We start from the raw sequence: 12610 nt of genomic DNA, 5'->3' as shown, positions 1-12610 counted from the left end.
ATCTTTAACATCATATAGTGTGGAATTTATAAGTAAACTTAATTAAAGAACAGATACAGAATGATCAGACTTCAGTCATGACAGCAACAAGTTCCTGTGGTGCTTATAAATTCAGGTGTTTTTTTGTTTGTTTTGTTTGTTTGTTTGTTTTTGTTTGTTTGTTTTCCTATCAAAACAGAAACTCCTGTAAGGCTTCAGCTAGGGAGAGAAAATGATTTATTTCCTTTTTTAATGCCAAAGCAATTTGTGTAAGGTGAAACAGTCACAGTGAGAGCATTTTACACCATGTAGATAATTAACCCATATCAAACCCTGACGAGATGGTACAAGGTATTATCTTACATAGATATCAGCCAAAAAACCTTAGCCAAATAGGCCTGCACGCATGTATGTGTTTGTTTCCATAAAACGTTACACAGCGGCATTTTACCTCATTTTACCATTGATCCGACTCTGAGACAAACCAATGCATACAATTCCTATTTTGACTCACCAGTACCTGGCAGGGGTCCTACCTACTTATGCTATATGAGGTGGTGACCTTTATCTCTTCCCTCATCTTCGAAAAGCATTGCACACCAGAGGTCACGGCAGCAGATGCTACTTGAGTGGCATGCCCTACTCATGAGGTCTCATAAAGTGATAACGAGACAGATGTCCCCTCTGGCTGCCCATCTCCACCAGTCCAGCACCATACCCAGTCTAGTTCACATGAATATACATGTTGCTTGCATTTGCTGTCTGCAGAGCAGGGTGGGGCTAATCTTTCTGTCCAACTTCCACATGAAAGATCCTTCAAACATCCCTCTTAAAATGCCCTCAGCACTGCACAAAATGAAACCAGCTTCACGATGAAATTTGAGCTGCAAGAAACACCAATTTCCTTTTCCATGAACAAGCAGATTTAAGGTTCTGCTGCAGCAAGTGAAAATGACGGTCTTTCTTGTGCATACAAGCAAGTTTACTGCAACATGGCTTCAAACATTGGCCAAAATTTTATTTGCCTACTTTTTAACATAGTTTATATAATACAAGGAAAAATGATACTGAAGAAAGAGGTGATTACTAAAGCCGCAGGGACCTTAAAATTTATCTCCCTCTCTTAACTCAGAAAGTTCTGCAGTCTTCTCTGTTTGGATGATATCCACAGAGACAGCTTCACTGAACCTAGATCAGCCACTGAATGTCACGTTAAAAACAGGGCACAGGAAAAATATGAGAAAAAAGCTATGATCATAGGTATACATTATTTAAAATGCTTTGTAGCTATGCTGTACATCTAATTAAAGCACAATAGATCAAGACAGTGATATCTACTAATCATAAGAGAAAGTGTGAGAGAAAGATTTCTCAGCTGTCTCTTACGAGTTTTTTTTTTAACTCTTCTGGATGACAGTGAAAAAAGAATATTGTGGTTTCTACATACATGAGATTACTTATTTATATGCTAACAGTTTCTTCCAAGAATAAGGGCAGGGAATCTCTTACCACTTTTATTGAAGGGAATATCATCATAAATTTATGACCAATTTTTTTTTTTATGACCTGCAATAAGACCTAGAAATTACCTTTAAATAGCAAGGCAATCTAGATATTTGCTTAAGAATCTATGCTTGCTGTATTTTGTATTTGCATTTGTATTTGTGTGTATGATACATTCATATTGGTTATATATTGAGAGTCAGGTAAGGTCTGAAAACGTGTTAAATATCTTTTAGAAAGAAACGTGGATTTAAAATTCTTATTTCAAAAGAAATGAACATACATATTGCTAAAGCTGCTATTAACAGCACAATTTGCACCTCCAATAACTTTACATTGTCAATAACTGAAAGAAACGGAGCAACTGCTTAAAAAAACTAGGGTCAAACTTTGCATTCCTATTAACTGCAGCACCCTGGTTATTTTCTGTCTTGTAATTTATATTGTTTTATACACCAAGCAAAATAAAAGTACTACATTACAGGTGGAGCAGAAATTCTGGTTTGTTTGGTACTATATATTGCTTTGCACAGGTGAGAGCACAGCAGGACAGTCAGATTTCTTCAGATCTGTCAGGACACTGGTGATATTAGGGATACTTCATGGGAAGAAAAGGAGCAACATCTATTCAGGTTTTGGATAAAATTAGTGGGTTTGGTTCTTAATTCTTCATTCAATTTCCATAATGTATGACCTATATATGTTACTAGAAAAATGATTTTTAAAATATTTGATTTGCCCCAGAGCTTCACTGAGAGTTTGACTACCTAGAAACTCACAAAACTGAGCCACAAAAGTACATTTTCCGTTACATGAGACCACCAATTTAAAGGTAAGAATATAACTACTTTAATTGTCTAAGCACAAAATATTTCTAGAACTGTGGTTTATTAAATTGCAGTACAATATCGTCTGCAGCAAAGAGCTTCATTCTTAGGTTGAGATGTACCAGTGAAATAAGTCATTTATAGCATGCTCCCAGGTTATCTGGGAGAAGAAAAGAAAATGCTGTATTTTAGAGCAGAATTTTTCCTCCTTCCCACCTACAACAGCATTCCTGTGATGAATAAAAATAAATCAGAACAATGTGTTCATGAGTAATGAATGATCAAAAAACTCACCAGAGCAGGAATATGGATTGAGATCACTGATGTAAAGCTCAGTGCTACATGGATGGGAGTCTAATATTCGTTGCTTCCTTTTGGTGTGTTATTTCAACCTTCTGATCTCCTGTTCTGTTTATAGTAATCCAAGCCTTATCTAAAAAATAGCATTTTTTTCTATCCAATTATTTCTATCCAATAGCATTTTTGATTAACTAAGCTTATTGTTGCTTTCTTTTTTCTTCTTCAATTTTTCATTTCCATTGTCATCTTGGTGGGAATTGCACAGTGTTAAGTGGGACTCAAATGAAGAGGCAAAATTTCCATTAACTTCTGTGAAGCCAGATTTTCACTAAATTGGTCTAACTTTCTGTGACAGTCTGGCACTGAAACATTACACTTCTCCCTCTGATGTGTATGTTCCTCTTTCATTAATGTAATTTAGGTAAATTAATGTGATGTCAAGATCTAAAGGACAGGTTCTCTACTGGCAAAACTCTAGAGACTTTCTAGTGTGGATGTATTTCCCATGTAGCTCTAGAGCAATTTATGGGCATTATCCAAAGTCCATTGGAAGCAATGGAAAATCTCCAGTAAATTTAAGGATTTTGGACCATGCCCTGTACAATTATTCTTATTATTACAAAAATACCTGTATGGAGAAAGGAAAACAATAGAGTGCTAATACTTATACCAATGAATGAGAAATCATGACCCAACAGCAGTGTCAGATCATAACAACCTCCATGCAGTTTCTGTAGAAAGGTGTAGGTTGAAGAATTTTTTATTCCACTTCCAGTGCCTTGGTGTAAAATTAAGAGTATGGTCCAAGGAAACAGATGGAAAAACATTTATGACAGCTTAAGTGCTGTTAATTATTTGTAGGCGAAGCGTTCTGCTATCAGCATTGACTTGCTCTATTTGAAACCAAAACAGTCACAGCAGCAGTGGTTTTATCCAGCATCGCTGTAACTACCTGACTATAAATAGGACAGGTAGAAGCACAGATCAACACTTTACCAACAGGGCTGCCTTTCAAGCATCTACCCTTTAGCAAGCAGCTCGTTCAGATTTCATCCACTCACATTTTGTTTTTCCCCTACCCTTTTCCTTTACATGTATTCAACAGTCATGGAAAAAAATAGAGTATTATATGTATGGAAAGATTTCACAAGCTAGGTGTTCTACAGATGGTACAAATGAAGACAGTGAGTAATCATTTAAATGTGCACTTAACCACACACCTGTTCAAGGGAGCACAGGGAAATGACATGTTTTCTTATGATCTTTGTGTGGTTTGCCTGTATCACCAGAGCATGTGAGAGAAGAAAATTGCTGCTCCTAAGCAATGGCATTTACCTTTCCAGGAGAAGAGACGGGAAGTGATCAGGCTTGGGAAGGAAATCCATAGCCTCCACCCACCAAGAAGGAGGAACTGGAGACAAGAGGGATAGCAGAGATTATTTCTCCCCTAAAAGCATGACACTGGGAAGAGACCACTTTGTGTATGAAAATTGCAACATTTTTTTCTGTTGTTTGCTACTGTCTCCACTTCCCTGCAGCTCTACTTCCCTGGTTTTGGTCAAAGTGCGCTCAGCTTGTGTTTAGCCAGCAAGATAGCCAGGTATTAAGAGGGCAACCCATATCTTTTCTCTCTTAATTTTCCTTCCTCTATTCATGCTTATCTTATAATACATATGGCAAGCCTATCAGCTAAAATGACAAATCTGGTCTTGAAAATATCTACTACACATGGATATAACTGTTGAGAGGCGAGACCCCACAGAAGCAACACAGAAGAATATAGGGTAAATTTCTGGACGTTTTACAACACTTCCTATTACAGAAAAGAGCTATTTAATTTAAAAACAAACACTTTTTTTTTTTTGTACCTGTTGATAAATCCAGGGAGACAGTCCTGTCATTGTAAGAAAATGACTAATCTAGATACCACTGTGAATACAATATTGAAGTTACCTGTCACAACAGCAGCACCGCCACATACTGATTTCGTGCCGTACTGCAGCCAAGTGCTGTTGGTCTGTTGGGGTAATCCAGCAAGATACTGCAACCTGTCTGGGCAACAACACCGAGCAATGAACACACTGAGGGCTGTATCTTACTCTGTTGTCTGTGAGGCCCACAGTATTAGCAACTTCTTGATACTGTCAGACACCTTGGACACTTACTATTCTGGAGTTCTGGGTTGGAGATAACTGCTTTACATTGACCACATACTCTAATTAATGTTTTTGCCACTTTCATATGTTATCTCTACTCAGGAGGAGCTTCACTAAATTCCAGGAAACGGAAAGTATCCTCATATCAGACAATTTTTCCATTGATTTAAATTAAAATTTTTCTTTAAGAGAAACAAAATGTTATTAAGATCAGGGGGATTACTTTTTTTGAATAAGGATTTTTGGTAAAAAATGAGAAAGTTAGCTTTCAATGTCTTTTCATAGTAAGGACGAGATGGGGTAAGATATTCAGAATTCTCTGAACAGCTTTCATTATCCACTCTCAAGAAAAATTAATTTGACTGGAGAGACAGCAGAGAAATCTTATAAAGAAGACAGGGAGAATGGAGAGCTTTTCTATGGGAGGATGGAAGAAGAGACAGCTCACTTCTAACCAGAGGCTGAAAAGGACTGCTCTCCCTGCGTATCAGAGTGTTAAATGTCATGAGATAAGGGGTATTTAGACTAATGTTGGCTCAAAAGCAAATGGAATGAATTATGCAAGAAGAAGTGTTAATCTGGAAATGAAGAAAAACTTGCTATTATGAGAGCAGGCGAGATCCTGGAATCGCTGACAGCAGTAGTGGGATCAAACCAACTGTTCTGCTTTCAAGTGGTGTTTGAGAAGTACATTGATGAGGTTGCCTGAAACAGAGAACTTGTTCTGAGTGACCTAGCACGTCCATTCAAGCAGCATGTCTTTGCAGTCACCTGAAGCCACATTCAGAAGACCTGTGAATGTAAGTGCCTCTTTGCGTACAAAGTCAAGGATTAGATGGCAATGCCAGTTGCAAAAACTCACAGAGCCCTGTAGACAATCAACTGATCTGCTAGTGATCTAGTTCACGCCTAAAGCTCAGGTTTTGAAAATTGTCTTTTCCTGCAAAACTGGATCATAATTTCACCCATTCAGCCTCACAAAAACATACCAGGACTTTTCATGAAACTGACTTTAAAGCATATATCTAGAATGTAGAAAACCTGAATTCATTTTTTTCTACCTCTGATGCATTCTGGAAAGATTCAGTCACCTACTCAGATTTGAGAGCTTTATAAGGTAGCAAGGTGCTTAGAAGTTATCACTGTGATGCTGATTTTCTCTTGTGAAGTTAGCTCCTATACTTCTGCAGAACGAGGTGCTTTACGTTATAGTATGTACAAAAGAAATTCAGTTAAAGACAAACTACAGCTTTTGATCAGTTTTGCATTAATTATATCATGGCGACAGAACTTTATCAGAGTTAGCTCTGTAATGACCCAGCAAAGTTTCTTAGATCAAGCACACTCCAAGCAAACACAGCCATACTGATTGCAAGGTCAATGTGATTTCAAGAGCATACTTAGCCACTTCTGTAGTGTGTGCAATCCAAACTTACGAACCATCAAGCCCAAATTAGCTTCCTAAGTAACCTGAATTGGCAGCCTTGTTGTGTGCTTCCCAGAAGTGGGAATAGTAAGTTGTAGGAAGTTAAACTGCATACAGAAAGATTTATTGGCTATGTCTGTACTGATAAATTAAAGAATGTCTGTGCTTGGAACAACTTGATCTTCTAAATATTGTTAGAATAACCCCAGCATACTTTTTGCACAAGCCAGTTAGCACTATTCCAAGCAATGCCCAGGAGTTGGCATGGGCCACAAGCAGACAGTTTTAATTCACCAACTGTACTTTGCAGGCTGAAAGGATTTAATTTTGTTAACATAGTCTGATCACACCAACAAAAACCTTGTCACTGTATGCATGCAGTAGCTCCAGCTCTGTTTTGACCTTGCCAGACATGAGATTACTGCATTCAGCTACTGCTTCTCCACCATGCTCTAAAACAGGGTTTGTTAGCACAGGGATGGTGCTGAATGTGAGACTGGACCTCTCCTTCTGAAATCTCATGCCCAAAGTCCAAAAGAACAATCTGTTGGCTCTCAATAGGCAGAACAAATTTGGGAGGGTGAACAATGAGCTAGTGCTAACAAGACCGTTTGTAACCAAGCTGTTTCCATACAGATGGGCCTCTTCGCACACTCTGCACCTCTGCTAGTAACATGTCTTATTACCTCATTGATAATGCAAGACCCAAGTTGTTTCTGTGCGTGTGGTGGTACTAGTCTTACTAGTCTTAGCAGCAGTTCTGGACATATAATGCTTCTGACCTGTTAAATTAAACAGATAAACCTAAAATATGAATAGATTGTGTTTATATAGATGTGCATTTGTATATACACATATATGAAGATATACAGCACATATACAGACAATTAAACAGAAATTATATGGTAAAATAATGAAAAAAACTTTTAAATTATAAAAAAGAACAACTTCCAATACCCACCTAATATGAGATAAAAACATTTTGTGCCTTAGTTTTAGCTTAAATTTGACAGCAGAAATAAAGCTGCACAATAGAATTACAGCCCATGATCGCCTGGTCCAGCATTTTGTTATCCAGTGTTCTAAAGAAGATAACGTTTATGTTACAATCCTCTTTAACATATGCAGCTTTTACCAGTCTTTTTTGCAGTCAGAGGAATACTACTCTGGTAAGTGCTTGATGTGCTTAGGTCAATCCCAATGTATTTACACGTATTACTGTGCTATTGATGCATCATAAATGAAATACAGAAATATACTGGACATTTATCTACAGGAATAGCATAACATTAAAAAACAGAACACTGTAATTTCTAAATTCTTCTGTTATTTTTGTTATGGGTGAAAAAAAAAGAACACCTGAAAACAATTTCCCAAGATCCAATATCCCTGTTTGACTAATGTCACAAGAACCTCCCTGCAGAATGGTCACACATCTTATCTGAACTCGTCAATGCTCATTTTCAGAATGTATTGTGTAGCTGTTCTTGCTGTGTATGATGATCTTGCCCTCTGCTTCCTCAGAACAGAACAGTCATTAAAAGCAAAAACAATAACAACAAAAAAACTTTGCTTCCTGGAAGACAATAGGGGCTACAGTTTATGATGACTGCATTTAGCTGAGTAGCATTATCCCTGAACAGGTGAATAGTTCTGTAACTCAGCCCACCTTGTTGCATTTTTTGGTTTTGCTTGGGTTTTGAAAGCCATTTACTGCAACACACTGAGAAACAAACGATAAACACAGTTAACTCAGCCATTCTTCATGGTACTCTGCTTCTGCTGGATCTCTCTTTCACATACTTTGTTTACTTCTTGGGTTCAAAGTCTTCCTCTCTTTACTTTTTTTTCCTTTCTTTTTCTCATGCATCACTTGGCTCACTCACCCTTGTACCTTCACAGCCTTTGTTGTTTTCAGTCTTCAATGATGATGTTTCAGTTAAGAGCTCACCAAAGTGTAGATCATGCTGAATGTAAAAGAAAGACACAATATGAAAGTATCCTTTTGAGGCATACAGAGCACTTTGATTTTTATAACTCTTTACTGTCTGTTCCTCAGGTCTGACTGTAATGGCCTATGCCTTCCTTTGCATTACTTCCATCTCTCTAAAGCATCTTAATTATGGTGCATTCAAGATGGGTATCAAAAAGCACTCAAGAAATAACAAATTCATTAGTGACATCCTACTGTACCACCAGCTGTGTTTGAGCTTATTAAAGTGTGGTCTGATGTCTGAATTTGAACAGTGGAGAAACAAAACCATTTTGCTTTCGCACATTTGATCTTTAAAACTTCAACCAGCAACTCTCAGCAGGGCAGGTATGGTTTCCCATGAAACTAGACTGTTTTCTTTCCTTTGGAAAAATTCTACGCAGTAGAACAAACAAAATGCAGACAGTAACTGGAGTGGATCTGTATCTATTAAGGGCAACTTTGAAAAGTGAAGAAATCATATTGTTTTTACTGCAGTTCTAATTTTCATAATACTCAGGAAAGCACAGCAAAAGTGATTATAATTAATACTATTTTATTTAGGACCAGGCGGTGAACTTTGGCTTACGTGGCCACATTTTAGAATGAAGGGAAGCACGTCTCAGTACAACAATTTAGTCCCAGCAGAAATGCTAGATGACACCACACAGCTGTCTTTGATAGAGTCTTTTAGCCTACAGAACATGGGGTTAAAATGTTTCTTTCTCTATTTGTGCCTCGCCATCTCCTCTTGCCTCTGCAATGAAGTCTGGCAGGTGAAGACACTCAGCCCAAACACACAGAGCTCCTGGATGCAAAGTTCCTGCTTAGATTCTAATGCCCCATCCACCTCAGTTAGGCACCTACCAGATTCTGTGGGTCTGGTCCCTTCTACCTCCTTTTTTCCCCTCCCAGATATGCACACACACACACATACATGTGCACATGTGGCCAGAAAACTTTGCTGTCAGTGGTATTTAAAAGTAACATTGAGAAACATCAACCTGCAGCAATGACTCCTGAAGGTAAGATGAACAACAGAACAAATAACATACCAGTGATCAAAGGAGAAGTGACATTTATCTTTTTCTACCAGTGTACAAACCTACCTTATAGAAGGACTACTGCATGCAGTTCTGGCTTGAAGAGGTGTTCTATGCAAATACATTATTAAAGGAGTAGAAAAAAGGCACCTTAAAAACAACATCTCCATCTAAACTGTGTTATCCTTTGTTGTCAAGTAGTTTTATGGTGTGATTACAGGGGTGACTAAAAGCACAGGAATTCTGCCAAAGGTCTTAAATATGTTCCTCACATATTCTTCCACTGGACATTTGCAACTGTGCATTAAGGACATCTGACAACTAAAAGGGGCAGGGGAATGACTGGGGTGCAAATCTCCAAGAATGTCCTTCATAGAGGGTTTTGTAGCACACACAGGCTTAACCTCATCATGAAAGGGAGGTCTGTAGGAATGACTGCAAGCATGGTGCATCCAGCATGCCTACTCACCATCTACCTACTCATTTGCTTACTGTCTTGAGCATCACTACGCAGGCAGCCTGTGAACTGCCTGTGAGAATATGCCTGGTGAACCTCACCTGTCAGACTCAGCGCAGTCTGGAAGGCATGCTTCCAGCCTGAACAGCCTGTGATGCTGCAATGGGAGATAGTTTTCAGGTACTGCATTCAGACTGGCTTATAGAGACTGTGGGAAACACATCAGTAAATGCTCTGTAATGTGCTAAATTCTATGCTAGCAAGTTGTGCCAGTGCACTGGTTAGCACCGGGGGACATCATACTCTTTTGAAGCATAAGAAAAAGAAAAATCACAACAGAGAAATTGATCCTAAAACTGTACATTATAATATTTATTTGATATAATGTCATATCACAACACGTATTCTTTCACACATCCTAAGAGACTATGCAGAAGAGCAAATTTTTTTTCCCTTGGGTTGGTCCTTGGGCCTGGCTCAGGCTTGAGATAAATGCTTAATATTCTGTACTGAACTGTTCACAGATTTAAGTATGTGTTGCTGTAAGCGGGTATGCTTTCCTGAATCAAGATCAGAAGCAGTTTTGTAGAACTAAGGAAACAAGCCCATTTTTTTCATCCATTCCTAAATGCAATTTCACATGTCAAATGAAACGCAGCTGCTATTTCCTTAGTGAAATGACCAGACTTACCAGTAAAGATAGTAGAAGAAAGAAAGGAGATAGAAAGCTAGCTTACACCAGGCCTCTTTTTGACAGTAACTCAAGGTATCTGCATTCATGACTGCAGGTGGATCATATGCTAGTTCTGAACTATCTGCTGGGCAACGAAAATACCTGAAAGAGAAGGAGAAGACATCTGAAATGACTCTGTAACATGCTGAATTAAATATGTCCTGAATTAAATATGTCACTGTTCTGATCACCATCTCAGAAGAAAACAGTCTTCCAAGATACAGGAGGAATTTTCCTCTCTTTTTCAAGCCCCTGTTTCTGGACAGTGTTAAAATCAGGATGCTAGTCTAAGCAGGCTGTTCTTGCAGAACAAGTGATTCATGAATGCAGACTTTCTATACTCTGTTAATTTTTTAGATTGAAACATTCCCCCTGCCTATATAGTTCTTTCTAGCTTACTCACTAAAAACTTACATATTGAGTGACAATATGTAGCAGTCTGTGATCACAGCATGGAGGAAGAATTACTGGGCTTTAACTGCATCTACACAACTGATTTCAGATATGATGAAAGGTGACAACCTCAACCAATTTACAGCTCAGTTTCTCCAAATCTGAAAAGGAAAAAGGCAATGTGGAGTAACATAAGAGTTGGCTGACTAGTGTTTTCTACACATAGCACTGCTTAAAAATATATTATCTAAATAAATTTTATTGCAAAATGTTTTACTTCTTACATAGGAGACACTTTTAGTTATTCTCAGTAATGACTGGATGATTGAGAAAATCATGAAATCATGATGAAAGGGTTTTGTTGTTGTTGTTGCTTTTTTTTTTTTTTTTTTTGCAAGGGAGCTTTTGTCTCAGTTACTTTATAGCAAAAAGCAAAAGCAAACCACAAAAAGAAAAGCCTGAACACAGTAAATGAACTGCTTTAAGATTTGCACAAATCAGATGAAATATTGTTATTTCTATTGCTTTGAAATGGTAATTAACTACTGAAAATTTCTGGGATTGCTTACAGATGGATAAACAGATATATGAACAGATAGGTATAAAATCCCCATACAAGTCACCAGCTGCAAACTTTGAAATCAAAAGTTCTCCTAATAATCTTGCCTTCCTCCTTTCTTCCTTTCTAATATTTGTCTCATCCACTTACAGTCTCTAATAACACTGCAAAGCTTTTACACCACAGGTGAAATCTTTACTTAATTATCTTCATTGGAATGAAGGTATTACACAATTATCTTCCCATGGTTTTGTGTAGAAATTTACACAATGAACCCAAAACTGTCTGTGGCTAAAACAGCAAAAAAATGATGTGGTAATTATAGCAATACATATGGAGAACCACAGAAGTATATCCAAAGAAGCATATCCATTATTTCAAGTCTGACCATTTCCAGCTTGTACATAACTCTTTTTTTTTAATTTTCAAAACAATATTATTGTCACACTTCTATTGTTAACCTTTGAAAAACACCATAAAACACTATTATTGCACCTAACAAAACAGCATTCATAGCTTCCCCCCATTAAACTTCCTGAGAACTTATGCTGTCACTCTAACTTCAGGATGATACACTCTACCATATGATGGTGCATTACTACCAAGTTTTGCAGAAAACAATGTAAAAAAGCTACTACTTTTCAGTTCCTAGCTAAGGTACTAGTACTGGCTTCTTTACAAAATTATTCTTCAAGCTACTTCACAACAGTAGCTGCTTCAAGAGTCTCTTAGCAAGACTTCTCATGCAGAACATACATTCTCTACTGTAGAGCAAGAAGCAACTTACTTTACAACGCAAAAACATGTAAGGGTATCAGAGAAGATGAGAAGCAAAATTCTCTCAACTTTCCCAGTCTCTGTACCATGAACCCAGTGGAAAGGTTTCCTTGCCAGGGCTGAATGAATAGGTACAAGATCTTTTGGACATGAACTGTCTTACAGCTCCTAGCCTGTGAAGCATTTAGTGCCTCACTGAGTTCAACTTCCAGACTCCAGCTCATTTCAGGTCAAGTTTTTATTTGGTTGTGGTGATGGCATCCTGACACCATTGAGATCATCTAAGTGGCTATTTAAATGTGGCTATTTAAAGCCACATTAATGTATTACGACTTTTCCCATCTAATCATGCACAAAAAAGTATATATTATTTTTTTTCCCTGGAAACTTAAATTTTAGCTGCTTTTAGACAAACACTTTTAGGCCTTTCTCTTATCACTGCAATTCATAGTTCATACAATCTTCATGGGGGATGAATTGGCAAA

General features: G+C 37.7%; 1 protein-coding gene across 6 annotated transcripts in view; it reads right to left on the bottom strand.

Annotated features, from left to right (window-relative positions):
* Positions 1-6983: 6983 nt before the first annotated feature.
* The window catches only part of CNIH3 (cornichon family AMPA receptor auxiliary protein 3), a 47695-nt gene continuing 42068 nt past the window's right edge, over positions 6984-12610 (bottom strand). For 2 of the 6 annotated variants that reach the window (XM_080586405.1, XM_080586407.1), the window contains exons 6-7: positions 10355-10498; positions 6986-8158 (exon numbers count right to left, since the gene is read on the bottom strand). In XM_080586405.1, coding sequence (XP_080442531.1) covers positions 8131-8158; positions 10355-10498 — 172 coding nt within the window. In that variant the 3' untranslated portion in view covers positions 6986-8130. Of the gene's footprint in view, positions 8159-10354; positions 10499-12610 lie in introns of all 6 variants that reach the window. The other 4 variants (XR_013948924.1, XR_013948925.1, XM_080586408.1 and 1 more) reach the window with 4 other exon arrangements.

Source organism: Anser brachyrhynchus (genome assembly GCF_964034855.1).
Source record: "Anser brachyrhynchus genome assembly, chromosome: 3".
Taxonomy (NCBI): Eukaryota; Metazoa; Chordata; class Aves; order Anseriformes; family Anatidae; genus Anser; species Anser brachyrhynchus.
Note: the sequence above shows the minus strand (reverse complement) of the source record. Positions and strands in the feature narration are given on the sequence as shown.